The following is a 26,677-nucleotide window of genomic DNA, read 5'->3' on the forward strand; positions in this document are numbered from 1 at the left end:
GGTTAATAAAGCATATGGGATGGACACATTGAGTGCAAAAGCAAGGAAGTCATGATAAACCTTTATAAAACACTGGTTAGTTAGGCCTTAACTGGAATATTGTATCTAATTTTGGGCACCATGCTTTAGAAAGGAAGTGAGGGTTTTAGAGAGGGTGCAGGATACTTGACGAGAATCATTCCAGTTTGAGGAACTTCAATTACATGCACCGTCCTTATGGCACTGTTCATAATTTTTCAATCTTCCTTACACCAATGAGTGGTATGAGAGGACCAAACACTTGTTCAAAAAAGGGTGTAAAGATATGCCCAGCAACTACAGGCTAGTCAGGTTAACTTTGGTTCTAGAACCAATAATTTGGGACAAAATCAATAGTCACGTGTGCATATGTGGGTTAATTAAGGAGAGGCAGCATGGATTTGTTAAGGGAAAATCGTATTTAACTGATTTGCTGGAGCTTTTTGAAGAGGTAACAGAGAGGGTTGATTAGGGAAATGCTGTTGATGTGGTGTACGTGGAATTCCAAAGGTGTTTGAAACAGTGTCAGACAACAACCTGTGAGCTAAATTAGAGCTCATGGAATAAAAGGGACAGTAGCAACATGGATAATAAATTGGCTGAGTGACAAGAAACAGAGAGTAGTGATGAATGGGTGTTTTTTGGACTGGACAAAGGTTTGCATTGGAGTTCCCCAAGGATCGGTATTGGGACCCTCGCTTTCCTGTTATATATGAAACACCTAGGCCTTGGTGTACAGGGCACAGTTTCAAAACCCGCAGATGATACGAAACTTGGAAGCATTGTGAACTGCGAGGAAGACAGTGTAGAACTTCAAAGCGACATAGAAAAGTTGATGGAACAGGCGGACAAGTGGCAGATGAAGTTCATTGGAGAGAAATGTGAAGTGATTAATGTTGATTGGAAGAAAATGGACAGACAATATAAAATAAAGGGTACAATTCTAAAGGAGATGCAGGAGTAGAGGGGCCTGGTGGTATATGTGCATAAGTCATTGAAGGTGGCAGGACAAGTTGAGTGTGTGGTTAATAAAACATGCATTATCCAACAGTACACTTCAACTATTTCCAGTTTCCTGGCCTTAACTGCACTTATGAACATACAAATTAGGAGCAGGAGTAGGCCACTCAACCCCTTGAGCCTGCTCCACCATTCAATAAGATCATGGCTGATCTGATTGTAACCTCAACTCCACATTCCTCCCTACCCACAATAATCTATCACCCCCTTGTTGTCAAGAATCGATCTACCTCTGCCTTAAAAATATTCAAAGACTGCTTCCACTGCCTTTTGCGGAAGAGAGTTCCAAAGACACACAACTCTCTGAGAGAAAACATTTCTCCTCATCTCTGTCTTAAATGGGTAACTCCTTATTTTTAAATAGTGACCTCTAGTTCTGGATTCTTCCACATTCACCTTCTCATGACCCTTCAGGATCTTATATAGAAACATAGAAACTAGGAGCAGGAGTAGGCCATTTGGCCCTTCAAGCCTGCTCAGCCATTCTTTATGATCATGGCTGATCATCCAACTCAATAGCCTGCTCCCGCTTTCTCCCCATATCCTTTGATCCCTTTCGCCCCAAGAGCTATATCTAACTCCTTCTTGAAAACATACAATGTTTTGGCCTCAACTACTTTCTGTGGTAGCGAATTCCACAGCCTCACCACTCTCTGGGTGAAGAAATTTCTCCTCAATTCAGTCCTAAATGGTCTACCCCGTATCCTCAGGCTGCGACCCCTGGTTCTGGACTCCCCTACCATCGGGAACATCCTTCTTGCATCTACCCTGTCTAGTCCTGTTAGAATTTTATAGGTTTCTATGAGATCCCCCCCCTCATTCTTCTGAACTCCAACGAATATAATCCTAACCGACTTAATCTCTCCTCATATGTCAGTCCCGCCATCCCAGGAATCAGTCTGGTAAACCTTCGCTGCACTCCCTCTATAGCAAGAACATCCTTCCTCAGATAAGGAGACCAAAACTGCACACAATATTCCAGGTGTCGTCTCACCAAGGCCCTGTATAATTGCAGCAAGACATCCCTTGCTCCTGTATTCGAATCCTCTTGCAATGAAGGCCAACATACCATTTGCCTTCTTTACCGCCTGCTGCACCTGCATGCTTACCTTCAGCGACTGGTCTTGTTACACATTCCCTTCTCTCAATTTATAGCCATTCAGATAATAATCTGCTTTCCTGTTTTTGCTACCAAAGTGGATAACCTCACATTTATCCACATTATACTGCATCTACCATGCATTTGCCTATTCACTCAGCTTGTCCAAATCACACTGAAGCATCTCTGCATCCTCCTCACAGCTCACCCTCCCACCCAGCTTTGTGTCATCTGCAAATTTGGAGATATTACATTTAGTTCCCTCATCTAAATGATTAATATATATTGTGAATAACTGGGTTCCCAGCACCGATTCCTGCGGTACCCCACTAGTCACTGCCTGCCATTCGGAAAAAGACCCATTTATTCCTACTCTTTGTTTCCTGTCTGCCAACCAGTTTTCTATCCATCTCAATACACTACCCCCAATCCCATGTGCTTTAATTTTACATGCTAATCTCTTGTGTGGGACTTTGTCGAAAGCCTTCTGAAAGTCCAAATAAACCACATCCACTGGCTCCCCCTCATAAACTCTACTAGTTACATCATCGAAATTGTGGATTTGTCAAGCATGATTTCTCTTTCATAAATCTATGCTGTGTCCGATTCTGCCGCTGTTTTCCACGTGCTCAGCTACTGATTCGTTTATAATGGATTCTAGAATTTTCCCCACTACCGACGTCAGGCTGACTGGTCTATAATTCCCTGCTTTCTCTCTGCCTCCCTTTTTAAATAGTGGGAGTTACATTAGTTGCCCTCCAATCTGTAGGAACTGTTCCAGAGTCTATAGAATCTTGGAAGATGACCACCAATGCATCAACTATTTCTAGGGCCACTTCCTTAAGTACTCTGGGATGTAGATTATCAGGCCCCGGGGATTTATCGGCCTTCATCCCATCAATTTCCCCAACACCATTTCCCTACTAATACTGATTTCTTTCAGTTCCTCCCTCTCACTAAACCCTGTGTTCCCCAACATTTCTGGCATGTTATTTATGTCCTCCTTTGTGAAGACAGAACCAAAGTATGTATTTAGTTGGTCAGCCATTTCTTTGTTCCCCATTATAAATTCCCCTGTTTCTGACTGTAAGGGACCTACATTTGTCTTCACCAATTTTTTTCTCTTCACATACCTATAGAAACTTTTACAGTCAGTTTTTATATTCCCCGCAAGCTTACTCTCATACTCTATTTTCCCCTTCTTAATCAACCCCTTGGTCCTCCTTTGCTGATTTCTAAAGTGCTCCCAATCCTCAGGTCTGTTGGGTTTTTTTTAGCCCATCTGTATGCCTCTTCCTTGGGTCTAATACTATCTCTAATTTCCCTCGTAAGCCATGGTTTGACCACCTTTCCTGTTTTACTTTTGTGTCAGACAAGAATAAACAATTATTGCAGTTCACCCATGCGTTCTTTGAATGTTTGCCATTGCCTTTCCACTGTAATCCCTTTAAGCAACGTTTCCCAATCTATCATAGCCAACTCACCCCTCATACCATCGTAGTTACCTTTATTAAGATTCAGGACCCTAGTTTCAGAATCAACTACGTCACTCCCCATCTTGATGAAGAATTCTATCATATTATGGTTGCTCATCCCCAAGGGGCCTCGCACATCTAGATTGCCAATTATTCCTTTCTCATTACATAATGCCCAGTTGAGGATGGCCTGTTCTCTAGTTGGCTCCTCAATGTCTTGGTCCAGAAAACCATCCCATATATACTCCAGGAATTCCTCCTCTATGGTATTGTTACTAATTTGATTTGTTCAATCTATATGCAGATTAAAGTCTCTAATTTCCTGTTTAATGCTATTCCCAACATCACCACCACAGTTTGGGGGTCTATATACAACCCCCACTAATGTTTTTATCCCGTTAGTGTTTCTCAGCTCTACCCATACAGATTCCACGTCGTCTGAGCTAATATCTTTCCTCACTATTGCGTTAATTTCCTCTTTAACCAGCAATGCAACTCCACCACCTTTTCCTTTTTGTCTGTCCTTCCTAAATACTGAATACCCCTGGATGTTCAGTTCCCATCCCTGGTCACCCTGCAGCCATGTCTCCGTAATCCCGACTATATCATACCTGTTTACATCTATTTGCGCGGTTAATTTATCTACTTCATTGTGAATGCTCCTCACGTTAAGGCACAAAGCCTTAAGGCTTGTCTTTTTAACATTACTTGTTACATATGTTTCAATCAAGTCACCTCTTACTCTTCTAAACTCCAACAGACACAAGTCTAGCCTGTCCAACATTTCCTCATAAGGTAACCCTCCCACTCCAGGTATTAGTCTCGTAAACCTTCTCAGAACTGCTTCCAACACATTTACATCTTTCCTTAAATAAGGAGACCAATACTGTACACAGTACAGTGCATTATACAGGGCATTGGTGAGGCCACATTTCGAATACTATGTGCAGTTTTGATCTCCTTATTTAAGGGAGGATGTAAACGCATTGGAGGAGGTTACTAGATTGATACCTGGAATGAGCAGGTTGTCTTATGAGGAAAGGTTAGACAGACTGGGCTTGGTTCCACTAGAGTTTAGAAGAATGAGGGGTGACTTGGTTGAAGTATATAAGATCCTGAACGGTATTGACAAGGTGGACGTCGAAAGGATGTTTCCTCTTGTGGGTGAATCCAGAACTAGGGGGCACTGCTTTAAAATTAGGGGTTGCCCTTTTAGGACAGAGATGAGGAGAAATTTTTTCTCTCAGAGGGTTGTGCAACTTTGGAACTCTCTGCCTCAGCAGGCAGTGGAAGCGGTGTCATTGAATATTTTTAAGGTGAAGGTAGATAGATTCTTGTTCAGCAAAGGGATCAATGGCTATCGGGGGTAGATAGGAATGTGGAATTCAAAACACAACCAGATCAGCCATAATCTTATTCAATGGTGGAGCAGGCTTGAGGGGCCTAATGGCATACTCTTGCTCCTATTTCTTATGTTATATTCTTATGTTATGTTTCTCCAGATGTGGCCTCACCAATATCCTGAATCACTGAACCATAACCTCCCTATTTTTGTACTCACTTCCCCTCGCAATAAACAATAACATTCTATTAGCTTTCTAGTTACTTCCATACTAGATATTGTGATTCATGCACTTGGACACCCAGATCTCTCTGCAACTCAGAGCTCAGCAATCTCTCACCATTTAGATATCATGCTTCTCTTTTATTTTTTCTGTCAAAATGGTCAAGTTCACATTTTCCCATATTATACTCCATATGCCAGATCTTCGTCCGCTCACTTAACCCATATCCCTTTGTAGCTTCCATATGTCTTCTTCACAACATACATTCCCACCCATCTTTGTGTCATCATCAAATTTAGCAACCGTAACTTCAGTCCCTTCATCCAAGTCATTGTAAAAAGTTGAGGCCCCAGCACTGATCCCTGTGGCACACCACTTGTTACATCTTGCCAACTAGAAAATGACTCATTTATGCCTACTCTGTTTCCTGTTAGCTAGCCAATCTTCTATCCATGCCAATCTGATACCCCCTACACCATGAGCTTTTATTTTCTGCAATAAGCTTTGATGTGGCACCTTATCAAATGCCTTCTGGAAATCTAAGTACAGGATATTCCCCCTTTATCCACAGCATCTGTTACTTCTTCAAAGAACGTCAATAAATTGGTTAAAAATGATTTCCTCTCACAAAACCTTGTTGACTCTGCCTGATTACCTTGAATTTTTTCAAGTGCCTCGTTATAAAGGTTTTAATAATAGCTTCTAACATTTCCCCATGACAGGTGTTAAACCAACTGTCCTGTAGTTTTCTGCTTTCTGTCTCCCTGCCTTTTTGAATAAAGGAGTTGAATTCACAATAAAGGGAGTCCTCTTCACTATGGACATCCAATCCCTCTACACCTCCATCCCCCACCAGGATGGTCTGAGGGCTCTCCGCTTCTTCCTTGAACAGAGGCCTGAACAATTCCCATCCACCACCACTCACCTCTGCCTGACTGAACTTGTTCTTCCATTGAACAATTTCTGCTTTAACTTGTCTCATTTCCTCCAAATAAAAGGTGTGCCTATGGGTACCTGCATGGGGCCCAGTTAAGCCTGTCTTTTGGTGGGGTATGCGGAACATTCCTTGCTCCAGTCCTACTCAGGCCCCCTCCCACAACTCTTTTCTTGGTACACCGTAGGCTATATCGGTGCCATTTCATGCTCTCCTCTGGATCTGAAAAAAATCATGAATTTTGCTTCCAATTTCCATCCTCTCTCACATTCACATGGTCCAGCTCCAATGCTTCCCTTCCCTTGCTTGACTTCTCTGTCTCTATTTCTGGTGCCAATATTCATTACAAGCCCAACGACTCCCACAGCTACCTTGATTACACCTCCTGCCTGTTTCCTGGAAAGACTCCATCCCATTCTCCCAGTTTCTCCGTTGCATCTGTTCTGATGATGCTATCTTCCACAAAGGTGCTTCTGACATGCCTTCCTTTATCCTGAACCAAGGTTTCCTCCTGACTGTGATTGGCAGGGCCTTCAATCATGTCGGACCAATTTCCCGCACTTCTGCCCTCACCCCTTCCCCTCCCTCCCAGAATCATGATTGGGTTCCCCTTGTCCACACTTGACACCCCACCAGCCTCTGTATAGAAAGGATCATCCTCCGCCATTTCTGTCAGCTCCAGCATGACACTAACGCCAAACACATCTTCCCCTATCCCTCCCTCCGTCAACATTCCATAGGGACCGTTCCCCTCCGTGACACCCTGGTTGACTCCTCTATCACCCCCAACACCTCATCCCCTTCCCATGACATCTTCCCATGCAATTTCAGGAGATATAACATCTGCCCCTCACTGTCCAAGGCTCCAAACACTCCAAAGAACCATAGAAAAGTTACAGCACAGAAGGAGGCCATTTGGCCCATCTTGTCCATGCCAGCCCGAGGACACCCAGGTGCCCTTTCTAATCCCACCTTCCTGCACCTGGCCCATAGCCCTGCAGCTTACTGCACTTAAGATGCAGATCCAGGTACTTTTTAAAAGAGTTTAGACTTTCTGCCTCTACCACCAACTTGGGCAGCGAATTCCAGACACACACTACCTTCCGCGTAAAAAGGTTCTTCTTCATGTCCCCCCTACACCTTCTGCCACTTATCTTGAATATAGGTCCCCTGGTTCTAGAATTCTCCATCAAGGGAAACAATTTTATCCTGTCCACTCTATCTATTCCCCTCATAATTTTGTACACCTCAATCAAGTCACCTCTCAGCCTTCTTTGTTCTAAGGAAAATAACCCCAACCGATCCAATCTCGCCATGTAGCTACACTTTTCTAACACTGGCAACATTCTTGTAAACCTCCTCTGCACTCTCTCCAGAGCTTTAACGTCCTTCCTGTAATGTGGTGACCAGAACTGCACACAATACTCCAGTTGTGGCCTCACCAGTGTTTTATACAATTCCAACATTATATCCTTACTTTTATATTCTATACCTCTGCCAATGAAGGAGAGCATTCCATATGCCTTCTTTACAACCTTGTCTACTTGAACTGCTGCCTTCAGGGACCTGTGTACTTGTACACCAAGATCTCTCACTTCATCTACCCCTCTTAGTATATTCCCATTTATTTTGTAATCCCTGTAACTGTTTGACCTCCCTAAATGTATGACCTCACAATTCTCTATGTTAAAATCCATCTGCCACTTTACCACCCACTCCACCAACCCATCTATATCGTTTTGGAGATTATGGCTATCCTCTACACTATCCACTACTCAGCCAATCTTTGTGTCATCTGCAAATTTCCCAATCGTGCCCCCCATACTCACATCCAAATTGTTAATATATAACGCAAACAGCAAGGGTCCCAACACTGAGCCCTGTGGAACACCGCTTGAGATAACTTTCCATTTGCAAGGACATCCATCGAACATTACCCTTTGTTTCCTGTTACAAAGCCAACCTTTTAACCAGTTTGCTACATTACCCTGAATCCCATGGGCTTTTAATTTCCTGACCAATCTGCCATGTGGGACCTTGTCAAATGCCTTGCTAAAATCCATGTGCACAACATCCACTGCACTACCTTCATCAACCCTTCTTGTCATTTCCTCAAGGAATTCAATCAAATTTGTGAGGCAAGAAGTTCCTTTAACAAATCCATGCTGACCATCCCTGATTAGTCCATGCCTTTCCACATGACAGTTAATCCTATCTCTCAGGATTGATTCTACTAATTTGCTCACCATCAATGTAAGACTAACTGGCCTATAATTGTTTGACTCGTTCCAGGTGAAGCAGCCATTTATTTGCACTTCTTTCAATTTAGTCCATTGCATTCACTGCTCACAATGCAGTCTCCCCTACCCTGGGGAGGCTAAAGCTTTGTGGAACAGCTTTGTTCTGTCCGCAACCATGACCCTAGCTTTCCATTTCAATTCACCACCTTGCTCTCATGGCTTCTCTTGAACCCCGCTGCGCTGTCCTGGCGAATCAAATAACCATGGCTGTATAGAGGGCTTTAAACTAAATAAAGGGGGGGGGTTCTGGAGAGAGGGATACGTAGACTTGCAAAGCAAAAGGATGTGGCAGCATCGCAGGGCAGCTATTTAGGTAATGCTACCCAGAGTGTGACAGGGAGGGACAGAGTTAACAAACATAAAAAAAACAGCAGCAATAGGGTCTAAGGGGGAAAAAAATGGTAAAAAGGCAAAATTAATGGCTCTTTACTTAAATGCATGTATTTGGAACAAAATACATGAATTAACGGCACCAATGGATGTCAATGGATATGATCTTAAAGCCATTACGGAGACATGGTCACAAGGAGATCAAACTGGGAACTAAATATTCAGGATGATGTGACTTTTCAAAAGGATAGGCAGGAAGGAAAGGGTGGTGGGGTAGCTTTGTTAGTACGAGATGAAATAAGTCCGATAGGAAGAAATTATCTAGGATCGGATGTAGAATCCATATGGGTGGAGGTAAGAAATAACAAGGGGAAGAAGACGCTAGTGGGAGTAGTCTATAGGCCCCCTAACAGTAGCTATACTGCAGGACAGAGAATAAATCAGGAGATAATGAGGGCATGTAAAAAATCCAGTACATTAATCATGGGAGACTTTAATCTTCATGTAGATTGGGAAAATCAAATTGGTAGAGATATCCACGAGCAATAATTCAGAGTGTGTTCGGGACAGTTTCCTAGAACAATATGTGGTGGATCCAATCAGGAATCAGGCTATTTTGGGTCTGGTAATGTGTAATCAGGCAGGTTTAATAAATGATCGCATAGTAAAAGATCCCCTAGGAAACAGTAACCATAACAAGGTAGAATTTAGCATTCAGTTTGAGAGCAAAAAACTTGGGTCGGAAACAACTGTGCTAAACTTAAATAAGGGTAATTACAAAGGGGTGAGGGCAGAGTTGGCTGGGGTGGACTGGGAAAGGAGTTTAGCAGAGAAGACAGTTGATGAGCAATGGCAGACATTTATGTAAATAGCTCATGACTCACAGCAGGTGGTGGCATAGTGGTATTGCCGCAAGGCTGATATTCCAGAGACCCAAGGTAATGCTCTGGGGACCCGGGTTTGAATCCCACCTTGGTAGATGGCAAAATTTGAATTCAATAAAAATCTGGAACCATTATCGAGGGAAGGAAATCTGCTGACCTTATCTGGTCTGGCCTACATGTGACTCCAGGTCCACAGCAATGTGGTTGACTCTTGACTCTGAACATGGGCAATTAGGGATGAATAAAGAAGTATTACCCATGAATAAAGAAAGAAAAAACAAAGATACATCCAAGTGAGGAAGAAAGATTCCAGGAAGGGGATTGTTCACTGGAACAATGCAGCAAGCCAAGGAAGCCCAACGCAAACTGGAGGAACAGCACCTCATCTTCCGACTAGGCACTTTACAGCCTTCCGGAATGAATATTGAATTCAACAACTTTAGATCTTGAACTCTCTCCTCCATCCCCACCCCCTTTCCGTTTCTTTCCCCACCCTTTTGTTTTTTCCAATAATTTATATAGATTTTTCTTTTCCCACCTATTTCCATTATTTTTAAATCTATACCTTTAATGCCTGGTTAGTCTTTCCACCCCACCCCCACTAGAGCTGTACCTTGAGTGTCCTGTCATCCATTCTTAATTAGCACATTCGTTTAGATAATATCACCACCTTCAACACCTCTTTGTTCCTTTGTCTGTGACATCTTTTGATTATCTGCTCCTATCGCTGCTTGCTTGTCCCTACAACCACCCCCACCCCCCCCCACCTTAAACCATCTTATATTTCACCCCTCTTCTAATATTACTCAGTTCTGTTGAAGGGTCATGAGGACTCGAAACGTCAACTCTTTTCTTCTCCGCCGATGCTGCCAGACCTGCTGAGTTTTTCCAGGTAATTCTGTTTTTGTTTTGGATTTCCAGCATCTGCAGTTTTTTGTTTTTATCTATATATGTCTGTGTGTGTGTATGTGTGTGTGTGTATGTGTGTGAGAGACAGACTTAATTGAATTCGAGACAGCAAGTCTGGGTGCTTTGGTGTAAGAAGAGGAGTTAGGTTTGAAATGCTAATTAAGTAAACATGGGGAAGTTTTAGAATGTGAAGTGTAAAGGGGGAAATTTGCATTTTTTAATAAACCAGACGAGATTATTTTCAAAGGAGGAGAGAAATGTGTCACCTAGCCAGGTAAAGTTAAGAAACAATGTTTTTTTTCCCAAAGATTACTGGAAAACTTAGTGCTATAAGAAATTTTTATTATCAGAAAGATAAAGTCCAAAGACATAGTAAAACAATGGGAATTTGCATTCAAAGAGGAAAATATGTATAAAGGAGCGAAGGCTGTGTTATGAGGGTAGGCATTTTTAAGATCTAACCAGTGTGAAACGCCTTCTGCCTGTATGTAGTATCTGATAGTGTAGTGGAGGCAGGTTCAATCGAGGTATTCAAGAGAATTAGACAGTCATCTGAAAAGGAAGAATGTGCAGGGTTACATGGAGAAAGCAGGGGAATGGCACAAGGTGAACTGCTCATTCAGAGAGCTGGTGCAGACAATATAGGCCAAATGGTCTCTTTCTGCACTGTAATAATTCTATGATACTGTGATAGAGAAGAGCAAGTTGATTTGATAGAGGCTTGCAAAATCATGAGTGGTCTAGGCGGAGTAGACAGGTAGACACTGTAACCATGGATGGAAGGATTGAGAACCAGTGGACACCAGTAAAAGGTGATCAGCAAAAGAACCAACTGTGACTTGAGGAAGGACTTTTTTTTCCACGCAGTAAATAGTTAGGTTCTAGAATGCAAAACCTGAAAGTGTGAAGGGGCAGATTTAATTGTGGCTCTTAAAAAGTAACTCGGAAACCACATGAAGTGAAAGAAATTGCAGGGTGATGGAAAAGGAACAGCGTAGTGGGACGAGGTGACTTGTTCTTGCAGAGAGCAGGCAAGGACATGGACTGTATTGCCACCTTCTGTGCTGTAACCATTATAACATAAAAAAAGGAAATAGAAGAGGAAATGATAAGACATCTCAAGCCTGCTACACTGTTTAATACAATTATGGTTAATCTTCTGCTTCACCTCCACTTTTGTGCCCATATTGCACACCCTTTCATCCCCTGAGAGACAAAATAATGATCTAGCTCAACATAAATATATTGACTGATGGATTATTCACAACACCCTGCGGTGGAGAACTCCCAAGATTCACAACATTGTGTAAAGAAATGCCTGCTCATCGTAGTCAAAAATGATCAGTCCCTTATGCAGAGACTGTACCCTCACGTTCAAGATTCACAGCCAGGGAAACAAGCCCGCCAACGATCCTGTTAATTCAATTCAGAATCATGTATGTTTTAATGGGATCGCATTTTATCCTTCTCAACTACAGACAACAGAGGCCTCTAATCACTGGAATCTCGGATGAGAGGGTTGCCAATCTGGTTCTGCTTTGCTGTGTGCTTCAAAAAGCATGTATATCATTCCTATACATGGAGACGAATACTGCACATATTAACCAGTCTATGATTCCTGATTTATGGATCTACTGGCTACAAGTCCGTTTTCCCACGTATCGATCCACATACTGAGGCTGCAGACACTGCAACCCTACACAAAACCACATGTTGCACACAACTCCGATACATGTCCCCATATTGAGGAGTACATTTCCCATGCTGCATGAATTGAGAGACACTGAGGGTACATTCCCCACTCTGTATTAATCCAAACACTGAGGGTACATTCCCCACTCTGTATTAATCCACACACTGAGGGTACATTCCCCACTCTGTATTAATCCACACACTGAGGGCACATTCCCCACTCTGTATTAATCCACACACTGAGGGTACATTCCCCATTCTGTATTAATCCGCACACTGAGGGCACATTCCCCACTCTGTATTAATCCACACACTGAGGGTACATTCCCACTCTGTATTAATCCACACACTGGGGGCACATTCCCCACTCTGTATTAATCCAAACACTGAGGGTACATTCCCACTCTGTATTAATCCACACACTGAGGGTACATTCCCCACTCTGTACTAATCCGCACACTGAGGGTACATTCCCCACTCTGTATTAATCCACACACTGAGGGTACATTCCCCACTCTGTATTAATCCACACACTGAGGGTACATTCCCCACTCTGTATTAATCCACACACTGAGGGTGCATTCCCCACTCTGTATTAATCCACACACTGAGGGTACATTCCCCACTCTGTATTAATCCACACACTGAGGGTACATTCCCCACTCTGTATTAATCCACACACTGAGGGTACATTCCCCACTCTGTACTAATCCACACACTGAGGGCACATTCCCCACTCTGTACTAATCCACACACTGAGGGTACATTCCCCATTCTGTATTAATCCACACACTGAGGGTACATTCCCACTCTGTATTAATCCACACACTGAGGGTACATTCCCCACTCTGTATTAATCCACACACTGAGGGTACATTCCCCACTCTGTACTAATCCGCACACTGAGGGTACATTCCCCACTCTGTATTAATCCACACACTGAGGATGCATTCCCCACTCTGTATTAATCCACACACTGAGGGTACATTCCCCACTCTGTATTAATCCACACACTGAGGGCACATTCCCCACTCTGTATTAATCCACACACTGAGGGTACATTCCCCATTCTGTATTAATCCACACACTGAGGGCACATTCCCCACTCTGTATTAATCCACACACTGAGGGTACATTCCCACTCTGTATTAATCCACACACTGGGGGCACATTCCCCACTCTGTATTAATCCAAACACTGAGGGTACATTCCCACTCTGTATTAATCCACACACTGAGGGTACATTCCCCACTCTGTACTAATCCGCACACTGAGGGTACATTCCCCACTCTGTATTAATCCACACACTGAGGGTACATTCCCCACTCTGTATTAATCCACACACTGAGGGTACATTCCCCACTCTGTATTAATCCACACACTGAGGGTGCATTCCCCACTCTGTATTAATCCACACACTGAGGGTACATTCCCCACTCTGTATTAATCCACACACTGAGGGTACATTCCCCACTCTGTATTAATCCACACACTGAGGGTACATTCCCCACTCTGTACTAATCCACACACTGAGGGCACATTCCCCACTCTGTACTAATCCACACACTGAGGGTACATTCCCCATTCTGTATTAATCCACACACTGAGGGTACATTCCCCACTCTGTATTAATCCACACACTGAGGGTACATTCCCCACTCTGTACTAATCCGCACACTGAGGGTACATTCCCCACTCTGTATTAATCCACACACTGAGGATGCATTCCCCACTCTGTATTAATCCACACACTGAGGGTACATTCCCCACTCTGTATTAATCCACACACTGAGGGCACATTCCCCACTCTGTATTAATCCACACACTGAGGGTACATTCCCCACTCTGTATTAATCCACACACTGAGGGTACATTCCCCACTCTGTACTAATCCACACACTGAGGGCACATTCCCCACTCTGTACTAATCCACACATTGAGGGTACATTCCCCATTCTGTATTAATCCACACACTGAGGGTACATTCCCACTCTGTATTAATCCACACACTGAGGGTACATTCCCCACTCTGTATTAATCCACACACTGAGGGTACATTCCCCACTCTGTACTAATCCGCACACTGAGGGTACATTCCCCACTCTGTATTAATCCACACACTGAGGATGCATTCCCCACTCTGTATTAATCCACACACTGAGGGTACATTCCCCACTCTGTATTAATCCACACACTGAGGGCACATTCCCCACTCTGTATTAATCCACACACTGAGGGTACATTCCCCACTCTGTATTAATCCACACACTGAGGGCACATTCCCCACTCTGTATTAATCCACACAATGAGGGTACATTCCCCACTCCGTATTAATCCGCACACTGAGGGCACATTCCCCACTCTGTATTAATCCACACACTGAGGACACATTCCCCACTCTGTATTAATCCACACACTGAGGGTACATTCCCCACTCTGTATTAATCCACACACTGAGGGCACATTCCCCACTCTGTATTAATCCGCACACTGCACATTCCCCACTCTGTACTAATCCACACACTGTGGGTACATTCCCCACTCTGTATAAATCCACACACTGAGGGTACATTCACACTCTGTATTAATCCACACACTGAGGGTACATTCCCCACTCTGTATTAATCCACACACTGAGGGTACATTCCCCACTCTGTATTAATCCACACACTGAGGGTACATTCCCCATTCTGTATTAATCCGCACACTGAGGGCACATTCCCCACTCTGTATTAATCCGCACATTGAGGGTACATTCCACACTCTGTATTAATCCACACACTGAGGGTACATTCCCCACTCTGTATTAATCCACACACTGAGGGTACATTCCCCACTCTGTATTAATCCACACACTGAGGGTGCATTCCCCACTCTGTATTAATCCACACACTGAGTGTACATTCCCCACTCTGTATTAATCCACACACTGAGGGTACATTCCCCACTCTGTACTAATCCACACACTGAGGGCACATTCCCCACTCTGAGGGTATAATCCCCACTCTGCCGTTCCCACATTCTATGGCCTACATGTGACTCTGGACTCACTGCAATGTGTTTGACTCTTAAATGCCCTCTGAAATAGCCCACCAAGCCGCATCGTTGCATCAATCTGCTAAGAAGTCAATAATAAGGATTGAAACTGGACGGACCACCCGGCATTAACCTAGGCATCAGAAATGACAACAGCAAACTCATCCATGTCGACCCTGCAAAGTCCTCTTCACTAAATCTGGGGGCTTGTGCCAAAATTGGGAGAGCTGTCTCACAGACTAGTCAAACAGTAACCTGGCATAGTCATCCTCATGGAATCATAACTTACAGATAATGTCCCAGGCACCACCATCACCATCCCTGGGTATGTCCAGTCCCACCGGCAGGGCAGGCCCAGCAGAGGAGGCAGCATCGTGGTATACAGTCGGGAAGGAGTTGTCCTGGGGTTCCTCAACATCGACTCCGGGTCTCATGAAGTCTCATGGCATCAGGTCAAACATGGGCAAGGAAACCGCCTGCTGATTATCACCTACCACCCCCCATTCCCGCCGAGTGGCATGTTGAACACCACTTAGAGGAAGCACTGAGGGTGGAAAGGACACAGAATGTACTCTGGGTGGGGGACTTCAATGTCCATCACCAAGGGTGGCTCGGTAGCACCACCACTGACCAAGCTGGTCGAGTCCTAAATGACATAGCTGCTGAACTGGGTCTGCGGCAGGAGGTGAGGGATCCAACAAGAGGGAAAAACATACTTGACCTCATCCTCACCAATCTGCCTGTCACAGAAGCATCTGTCTAAGACAGTATCGATAGGAGTGACCACCGCACAGTCATTGTGGAGACAAAGTCCCGTCTTCATATTGAGGACACCCTCCATCATGTTGTGTGGCACTAACATGCTAAATGGTGTAGACTTCAAACAGATCTAGCAACTCAAGACTGGGCAACCATGAGGTGCTGTGGGCCATCAGCAGCAGCAGAATTGTATTCAACCATAATCTGTAACCTCATGGCCTGGCATATCCCCCACTCTAACATTACCACTAAGCCAGGGGATCAACCCTGGTTCAATGAAAAGTGCAGGAGGCCATGCTAGGAGCAGCACCAGGCACACCAAAAAATGGGGTACCAACCTGCTGAAGCTATAACACAGGACTACTTGCGTGCCAAACAGCATAAGCAGCAAGTGATAGACAGAGCTAAGCGATTCCACAACCAACGGATCAGATCTAAGCTCTGCAGTCCTGCTACACCCAGTCGTGAATGGTGGTGGACAATTAAACAACTCACTGGAGAAGGAGGCTCTACAAATATCCCCATCCTCAATGTTGGAGGAGCCTAGCACATCAGTGCAAAAGATTAGGCTGAAGCATTTGCAACAATCTTCAGCCAGAAGTGCCGAATGGATGATCCATCTCAGCCTCTTCCAGAGGCCCCCAGTATCACAGAGGCCAGTCTTCAGCCAATTTGATTCACTTCACGTGACTGCAGCAGTTCAAGAAGGAAGATCACCACCACCTTCTCAAGGGCAATTAGGGAATTAGAGTTGGGCAATAAATGCTGGCCTAGCCAGCAAAGCCCACGTCCCTTGAAGGAATTTTTAAAAATCAAGAAATGACTGAAGGCGCTGGATACTGCAAAGGCTATAGGCCCTGGCAATATTCCGGCAATAGTACTGAAGACTTTGCTCCAGAACTTGCTGTGGCCCTAGCCAAGCTGTTCCAGTACAGCTACAACACTGGCATCTACCCGGCAATGTGGAAAATTGCCCAGATATGTCCTATAGACAAAAAGCAGGACAAATCCAAACTAGCTGATTACTGCCCCTTCAGTCTACACTCGATCATCAGTAAAGTGATGGAAGGGGTCATCAACAGTGCTATGAAGTGGCACTTGTTAGCAATAACCTGGCCACTGATGCTCAGTTTGGGTTCCATCAGAGTCACTCAGCTCCTAACCTTATTACGGCCTTGGTTCAAACATGGACAAAAGAGCTGAACTCCAGAGGTGATCTGAGAGTGACTGCCCTTGACATCAAAGCAGCTTTTGACCGAATGTGGCATCAAGGAGCCCTAGCAAAACTGGAGTCAATGGGAGTCAGGGGCAAAACTCTCTGCCGGTGGGATTCATACCTAGCGCAAAGAAGATGGTTGTGGTTGTTGGAGGTCAATCATCTCAGTTCCAGGACATCACTGGAGTGTCCTCGGCCTAACCATCATCAATGACCTACCTTCCATCATAAGTGGGGATGTTAGCTGCTGACTGCACAATGTTCAACACCATACGCGATTCCTCAGGTACTGCCCCCACCAGCTTTTACCCTCCCACTGCCACCCACCAACTTCCCTCCATCACCTTCGACTCACCTCGGTGTCACCTTCAGTCACTCCTCGGTTACCCTTGAGTTTCCCCATCACCCTGGACTCCAGGGTACCTACACCACATGGACTGCAGTGGTTCAAGAAGACAGCTCACCACCACCTTCTCAAGGGCAACTAGGGATGGGCAATAAATGCTGGCCCAGCCAGCAAAGCCTACATCTTATAAATGAATTTTTTAAAAATCACTGTGAATTTGGGCATGACTTCCCTCCCTGCTGGGCCCACCCCAGCCACCTTTCCTATGCCACCCCTGATCCTCCCCACTTCCCCTGTCACCATATTTGTCCCCCTCAATGACCCCCCACCAGATGAGAACTATACCCGTCGCACCCAAACCATGACCCTCCCACCGGACCACATGCCACATCCCCTTCTCACAGTCACTATCCCCTCATATCACCAGTATCCCCAATTCTCCCCTCAGGATCCGAATGTCGACTCAACTGACCCCTCAATCTGAAGCACTCTGGTCCCACCCCACCTCCCCTTTCCCCACCATGCATTCCTTCCCCGCTCACTTCTCCTTCATCCCCTCCTTCCACACTCATTCCACCCAAACTGCCCCTTTTGTTCTCCTCTGGACCCCTCCTTGTTCTCATCCAGACCCTCCCCCCTTGTTCTCCTCTACCTCCACATCTTCTCCTCTGCCACCCTTCTTCTCCTCTTGACCCCCCCACCCCTTCTTCTCCTCTGGACACCCCACCCACTTTGTGTCTTGCAGCCACTGCCAACACCCACCCACGTGTCTTCCACATGTACCATACCTGTGGCCAGCTTCGACTCCAGGTAAATTCTCCCTCGCCAGGTGCACGCCACAAATGTCCAGTCAGGTTACTGAACGGCATAAATTCCCACTGGTGGGGCAAGGATTTGACAGGGGCGCACGATTCCGGTCTTTGGGGTTTTAATGAGCATGCATGAGATGGGAAGTGGGTTCTCTCCGAGCTTCAGCAGGACGCCTGACCCGCCATCAGCCCGCCATGAACGTCGGGAGGGAACAATCCTGACCTGGTTTCCCACACTGAGGATAAATTCCCCACTTTGTAATAATCCAATTCCTGCCACTCTGAACTGTGAATTATCGATACTACATTTAACAAAACATTACACATCCTATTGTCGCAAAGGTACTTACCGAATGAAGTGCATTAATTGACGCCTATAGAGTGATGTATGATGTATGCTTTGTCCAGTATAATTCTTGTGTCCCTCTTGGGAGACCCAGTATGAGAGCCACCAGTCAGACAAATTACGGGATGCTGTGAAAATAGGAAATCTGAGACATTGCACCTTTAAATATCTTAGACGAATAGGATTTTTGCATGCTGTACAGCACCAGTAAGGTGATGTAATCCTGCATATGCTGAACTTGGCTGTAGTATAGTATCCTAGGTAGGATATATTCTCAAAACTTAGTATGCATTATAAACATGTGGCAATCCACCCAATATTTTGTGGGGCATCTTGGGAAATGCTTTTTGAATAGCGAACCACATGACATTCATCGGACTATTTATATCCTCAAAAATCTCCGATTTGTCAAACTTGACTTGCTTTTCATAAATCCATATTGACTTTGCTTAATCATATTATGATTTTTAATAAGAGAAGGCAGTGTTATAGCAGTAATGTCACTGGACTAGTAAACCAGAGGCTTGGGCTAATGCTCTGGGGACACGGGTTCAAATCCCACCCACCATGGCAGTTGGTGCAATTTAAATTCAATTAATTAATTCAGCTTGAATTAAAAGCTGGTGTCAGCAATGGTGACGATGAAATTATTGTCAATTGTTGTAAAAACCCATCTGGCTCACTAATGTCCTTTAGGGAAGGAAATCTGCCATCCTTAGCCGGTCAGGCCTACATGTGACTCCAGACCCACAGCAATGTGGTTGACTCTTAAATGCCCTCTGAAATGGCCTAGCAAGCCACTCAGTTGTATCAAATCATTACAAAGTCAAAAAGGAATGAAACCAGATGGACCACCCGGCATCAACATAGGCACCAGAAACGACAACAGCAAATCCAGCTCCTGTTGACCCTGCAAAATCTACTTATTAACATCTAAGGGCTAGTGCCAAATTTGGGAGAGCTGTATCACAGACAAGTCAAGCAACAGCCTGAGAGTCATCCTCACAGAATCACACCGTACAGATAATGTCTCAGACTCCACCATCACCATCCCTGGGTATGTCCTGTCCCACTGGCAGGTCAGGCCCAGCAGAGGTGGCGGCACAGTGGTATACAGTCGGGAGGGAGTTGCCCTGGGAATCCTTAACATCAGCTCTGGACCCCATTAAGTCTCATGGCATCAGGTCAAACATGGGCAAGGAAACCTCCTGCTGATTACCACATACCGCTCCCCCCCCACCTCAGCTGATGAATCAGTGCTCCTCCTTGTTGAACACCACTTGTAGGAAGCACTGAGGGTGGCAAGGGCACAGAATGTACTCTGGGTGGAGGACTTCAATGTCCATCACCAAGAGTGGCTTGGTCGCACCACTAATGAATGAGCTGGCAGAGTCCTAAAGAACATAGCTGCTAGACTTAGTCAGTGGAAGGTGCTGAGGGAACCAACAAGAGGGAAAATCCTGCATAACTTAGTCCTCACCAATCTACCAGTCACAGATGCATTGGCCCATGACAATATCGGCCAGAGTGACGCTGCACAGTCCTTGTGGAGATGAAATCCCATCTTCATATCGAGGATACCCTCCATCCGTTTTGTGGCACTATCACCGTGCTAAATGGGATAGATTTTGAAAAGATTTAGCAACTCAAAACCGGACATCCATGAGGACCATCAGCAGCAACAGAATTTACTCAACCACAATCTCACCTCATGGTCTGGCATATCCCCCACTCTACCATTACCATAAAGCTAGAGAATTCAATCCTGCTTCAAAGAGAAGTCTAGGAGAACATGCCAGAAGCAGCACCAAGAATGCCCAAAAAGTGAGGTGTAAACTTGGTGAAGCTGTACAACACAGGACAGGCAAGTCAAACAGTGGAAGCAATGTGCAATAGATAGAGCTAAATGATTCCACATCCAAAAGATCAGATCTAAGGTCTGCAGTCCTGCCACATCCAGCCATGAATGATGGTGTACAAGCTGCACGGGTTACATCTTAACACAACTGGGACTGATACACTCGCAGGGAGATTTGCTAGTGCTGTTGGGGTGGGTTTAAACTAGTTTGTCAGGGGGGTGAGAACCTGAGGGGTGGCCCAAATTGAAAGTTAGTAACAGGAACTAGTAGTGAGACAAGAAGGCAGGAGAAACAAAGCAGAGCATTGAGTATGCTTCGAATGCGGAATGATGTCAAAGGGTACTCTTACCTGAATGCACGCAGCATTTGCAATAAGGTAAAATAATCTAAAGGCACAAATAGAGGCAGATGGGTATGACATAATTGCCATTACGGAAATATGGCTGCATGGTGACCGAGACTGGGAACTGAATATTCAAGGGTATTCGATGTTTAGAAAGGACAGACAAGAAGGGAAAGGAGGTGGAGTTGCGCTGATAATAAGGGATGGGATCAGTGCATTAGTAAGGGAGGATCTCAGGTTGGAAGAACAATGTGTGGAATCTGTTTGGGTGAAGCTAAGAAACAGCAAAGGGCAGCAGACATTGATTGGAGTTGTTTATCGGCCACCAAACAGTAGCTGTAATTTGGGGCATGGTATTGATCAGGAGATGAGAGAAGCATGTAGCATGGGCAGTACAGAAATTATGGGGTGACTTCAATCTGCATATAGACTGGGTAAACCAATTAAGCACTAGTGCTGTGGAAGACGAGTTTCTGGAGTGTGTTAGGGATGGTTTTCTAGGGCAGTATGTTGAGGAACTGACTTGTGGACAGGCTATTTTAGATCTAGTATTATGTAATGAAAAAGAGCTAATTAATTAATCCTTTAGGGATGAGTAACCACCACTATATGATAGAATTTTACATTATGTTTGAAAGTGAGGTAGTTCACTCTGAATCAAGGGTTTTAAAGTTGAATAAAGGAAATTATAAAGGTATGAGGGACAAATTGGCTGAGGTGGATTGGGAAAATACATTAAAAGGTATGACTGGAAATAGGCAATGTCTAGTCTTCAAAGAACTATTACATAGCTTACAGCACCTATACATTTCTTTAAGGTGCAAAAGCCCAGAAAAGTCAGTCAACCGTGGCTGACAAAGTAAGTTAAGGATTGTATAAGCTTAAAAGATGAAAAGGAAAGGTTTATAAAGTTGCCAGAAGCAGTAGTAAACCTGAGGATTGGGAGGTTTTTAAAATACAGCAAAGGAAGACCAAAAAATTGGCAAAAAAAAGGGAGAAAAGAATATGAATGCAATCCAGCAAAAAACATAAAACAGACTGTAAAAGCATCTCTCGGTATATAAAAAGGAAGCGTTTGGCTGAGACAAATGTGGGTCCTTTACAGGCAGTGTCAGGAGAATTCATAATGGGGAATAGAGAAATGGCAGAGAAGTGACATGATTACTTTGTGTCTGTTTTCACTATGGAAGATACAGGAAATCTCCCATACTTAGAGATCCAAGGGACTAGGGAGAAAAAGTTGAAAGAAATTAGTATAAGTAAGAAGGTTGTATTGGAGAAATTAATGGGACTGAAAGCTGATAAATTCCCGGGACCTGATATTCTGCAACCCAGAGTGTTGAAAGAGGTTGCTATAGGGGTAGTGGATGCATTGGCGATCATTTTCCAAAATTCTATAGATTCTGGATTGGTTCCTGAAAATTGGAAAGTAGCCAAATGTCACCCTACTATTTAAGAAGGGAAGGAGAGAGAAAACAGGGAACTACAGGCCTATTAGCTTTATATCAGCAGTAGGGAAAATGCTAGAATCTATTATAAAGGGTACGATCAATAGATACTTGGATAATCATGATCTGATTGGGCATACTCGGCATGGATTTGTAAATGGAAAATCATGACGAACTTGTTGGAGTTTTTTGAGGATGTTACGAACAAAATTGATAAAGGAGAGTCGATGGACACAGTATACTTGGATTTTCAGAAGGCTTTTGATAAAGTCCTCCACAGGAGGTTGATTAGCAAAATAAAAGCACAGGGGATAGGAGGCAATATGCTGGCATGGATTAAGGATTGGCTAACAGGCAGCAAACAGAGAGTAGGAATAAATGGGTCATTCTCACATTGGCAGGCTGTGACTAGTGGGGTACCGCAAGGATCAGTACTTGGGCCCCAGCTGTTCACACTATATATCAATGATTTGGAAGTGGGGACCAAATGTAACATTTCCAAGTTCACGGATGATACAAAGCTAGGCGGGAATGTATGTTGTGAGGAAGGTGTAAAGCAGCTACAGGAGGATTTGGACAGACTTAGTGAGTGGGTAAGAACATGGCAGATGAAATCTAATGTGGAAAAATATGAGGTTATCCACTTTTGTAGAAGGAACAGATGTGCAGAGTTTTTCCTAAATCCTAATAAAGTGTAGATGTACAAAGGGAACTGGGTGTCCTTCTCCAAAAGTTATTGAAAGCTAAGGTGCAGGTGCAACAGGCAATTAGGAAGGCAAATGGAATGTTAACCTTTATCACAAGAGGACTTGAGTACAGGAGTAGTGAAGTCTTGCTTCAATTGTATGGAAGCTTGGTTAGCCCATTGCCACGTAAGTGCCAGGCAATGACCATCTCCAACAAGAGAGAATCCAACAATCACCCCTTGATTTTCAATGGCATTACCATCACTGAATCCCCCAATATCAACATTCTGGGGGTTACCATTGACCAGAAACTGAACTGCACTAGCCATATAAATACTGTAGCTACAAGGGCAGGTCAGAGGTTAGGAATTGTGCGATGAGTAATCCATCTCCTGACTCCCCAAAGCCTGTCTACCATCTACAAGGCACAAGTCAGGAGTGTGATGGAATACTCCCCACTTGCCTGGATGAGTGCAGCTCCCACAACACTCAAGAAGCTTGACATCATCCAGGACAAAACAGTCCGCTTGATTGGCACCCCATCCACAAACATTCACTCCCTCCACCAATGACGCACAGTAGCAGCAGTGTGTACCATTTACAAGATGCACTGCAGGAATTCACCATGGCTCCTTCGACAGCACCTTCCAAATCCACAACCACTATCATCTAGAAGGACAAGGGAAGCAGATAGATGGGACTACCACCAATTAGAAGTTCCTCTCCAAGTCACTCACCTTCCTAACAGCACTGTGGGTGTACCGACACCACATGGACTGCAGCAGTTCAAAAAGGCAGCTCACCACCACCTTCTCAAGGGCAATTAGGGAGAGGTAGCAAATTCTGGCCTAGTCAGCAACACCCACATCCCGTAAAAAAATAAATAAAATATTGCTCTGTTGTCACATCCCTAACAATAGATTCCGGCATCTTGCATACTATGTCAGGCTAACTGGCCTGTTGTTCCTTGTTTTCTCTCTTCTTAAATAGTGGGCTATATTGGCTTTCAATCCTTCCAAACTGTTTTACAATTTAAGGCATTCTGGAAGATTGAAACAAATACATCCACTTTATCTGTATCCAACTCTTATAATACCCTAGAATTCAGGATAGGTTCAGGGAAAATGTCACCACTTAATCCCACTAATTTCTCCAGAACTGTTTCCTTAACTATACTGATTTCTTTAAGTTCCTCATTCTCACTAGACTCTTGGTTCCCCATTATTTCTGGATTTTTTTTTCATGTCTTCCACTGTGAAGAAAGGTACAAAGTACTTGTTTAACGTCTCTGTCCTTTCCTTATTTCCTGTTAAAGTTACACAGGTCTCTGCCTCTAATGGGCCCGCATTTACTTACATTAATCTCTTCCTATTTACATACTTATAGAAACAATGTGTCCGTGAGCTGAATTTTCCTGAGCCCATTGTGTGGGTACATAATATAACAAAGATGCACAATTGCTGAACACACACTTTAAAAAGGGTTCATTCTGAAGAAGATTCAGATGGTCGTTTGGTCGTACAGGATTTGGGAGAACAGAATTTGAGTATTGCTATAAAAAGACATTCATGGGATGTGGGCATCACTGGTTAGGCCAGCATTTATTGCCCATCCCTAATTGCCCTTGTTTAGAGATTACTTTAAAGAGTCAACCACATTGCTGTGGCTCTGAAGTCACATATAGGCCAGGCTAGGTAAGGACATGAGTGAACCAGGTGGGTTTTTACAACAATCGACAAGTAGCTGCGGATTTCATGGTCATCATTAAATGTTTAACTCCAGATTTTTATTGAATTCAAATTCCACCATCTACCGTGGCGAGATTCGAACCCAGGTCCCCAGAGCATTACCCTGGGTCTCTGGATTACTAGCCCAGTGACAATACCATTACGCCATCACATCCCCAACGCTTTTCATCAGGACACACACAAGGATAAAAATAAGGGGAAAACAACAATTTATACTGTAAGTGAAGAGAGTGCTGATTGGTCGACAAGTGCCGTTGCCATAAAGAATGCACCACTGATGGTGACAGACAGTTAACTGCCAAGCATTGTCTGAAGCATTGTTAAACTAGGCAGCTCGGCCCTGATTCCTCAGGGCAATGCCTTGACCAATGAGTCAGCGAATGACTGTCACTTATTGTGTTTAGTTGAAACAGGCATAATGTATGTACATGTTCTATCTGTCTGCAAGGAACAGGGCCTCTGTATTAATATATGTAGCTTCCAGTACAACCAAATGCGCCACACTGCGAGCCCAACTGAAAATCTTAAATTCGTTGTCAGCGTAATTCTTAGCATGCTGATGATTATTTAGCAAACATTGTCCAAACGCAGAATCACATCTAATTTTGGACACTGTTTTGAGCTTTGCAAGCACAGGCTGGTTGGGGATGGTGTGTACCCTGCCCACTGCGAACAGCGGCTGGGACATGCTGTTTGATACGATTTGCCAGTCTTTGGGACATACGGCCTATATACCTCACATCACACTGGCACTGAAATTCATATACTATATTATTCATTTGTGTGATAGGCAGAACTTTTTGGCTTGACGGCAGCGTCCGCTTAGTGGTGAATACCACTCATATTGCCACTGCATAGTAGCAGCATGAAACAGCTAGCTTCACCTGTTGCTCAAATTTTTGAGATACTTTACCCTTCCAGGGTAATCTGAGGGAGACTGGGCATTTTTCAGGGCCGAAAGTGACGGCCTAAGGCCCGTTCATGAGCTTGTGTGATATACAGCGTGAAATGATCTGATCACTGTGGCCATTATCCCACAAGATGGGTTTGATGTGCCCTATTTCAGCATTTAGCTTGCATGGAGAACAAATGGCTTTGGCCCAATTTACAAGGTTGCCAATGAGACCAATCTTACAGCGCATGGAACTGTAAGAATTCCAATGCCTATATTAACCAGTGAAGGTGGGCTTGCGGTAGACAATGGTAGAGAATCCCCAGCAGATTTCTCAACTAGTACATCAAGGAAAGGGAGTTCATGTGATTGCTCCATTTCAAAACTGAATTCGAGCACAGGATGGAGATATAAGGAGTGACAAGGTATTGGAGGTGTTGGCAGGCTTAAAAGTGGACAAATATCCAGGTCCAGATGATTTGTGTCCCAGACTGCTAAGGGAGGCAAGGGAGGAGATCGCAGGGACTCTGACCCAAATTATTAATTCCTCTCTGGCCACGGGGGAGGTGCCAGAGGATTAGAGAACAGCTATTGTGGTTCCGCTATTTAAGAAGGGTTGTAGAGATAAGCAAGGGAACTACAGGCCAGTGAGTCTCACGTCAGTGGTAGGGAAACTATTGGAGAAAATTCTGAAGGAGAGAATCTATCTCCACTTGGAGAAGCAAGGTTTGATCAGGGATAGTCAGCATGGCTTTGTCAGAGGGAGGTCATGCCTAACAAATTTGAATTTTTTGAGGAGGTGACCAGGTGTGTCGATGAGCATAGTGCAGTTGATGCAGTTTATATGGATTTCAACAAAGCCTTTGACAAGGTCCCACATGGGAGACTTATAAAGAAGGCAAATGCACATGGGATACAGGGTAATTTGATAAGGTGGATTCAAAATTGGCTTAGTTGTAGGAG

General features: G+C 44.3%; 1 protein-coding gene across 3 annotated transcripts in view; it reads right to left on the reverse strand.

Moving 5' to 3' along the window:
- Nucleotides 1-26,677, reverse strand: part of abcc10 (ATP-binding cassette, sub-family C (CFTR/MRP), member 10) — a 235,541-nt gene that overhangs the window by 63,180 nt on the left and 145,684 nt on the right. For all 3 annotated transcript variants that reach the window (XR_013576686.1, XM_078542808.1, XM_078542807.1), the window contains one exon: nucleotides 18,743-18,866. Coding sequence is in view for 2 of the 3 variants with exons in the window: in XM_078542808.1 (XP_078398934.1) it covers nucleotides 18,743-18,866 (124 nt within the window). In the remaining variant the exon portion in view is untranslated. The remainder of the gene's footprint in view (nucleotides 1-18,742; nucleotides 18,867-26,677) is intronic.

This window comes from Cetorhinus maximus, chromosome 5, assembly GCF_964194155.1.
Source record: "Cetorhinus maximus chromosome 5, sCetMax3.hap1.1, whole genome shotgun sequence".
Classification (NCBI taxonomy): Eukaryota; Metazoa; Chordata; class Chondrichthyes; order Lamniformes; family Cetorhinidae; genus Cetorhinus; species Cetorhinus maximus.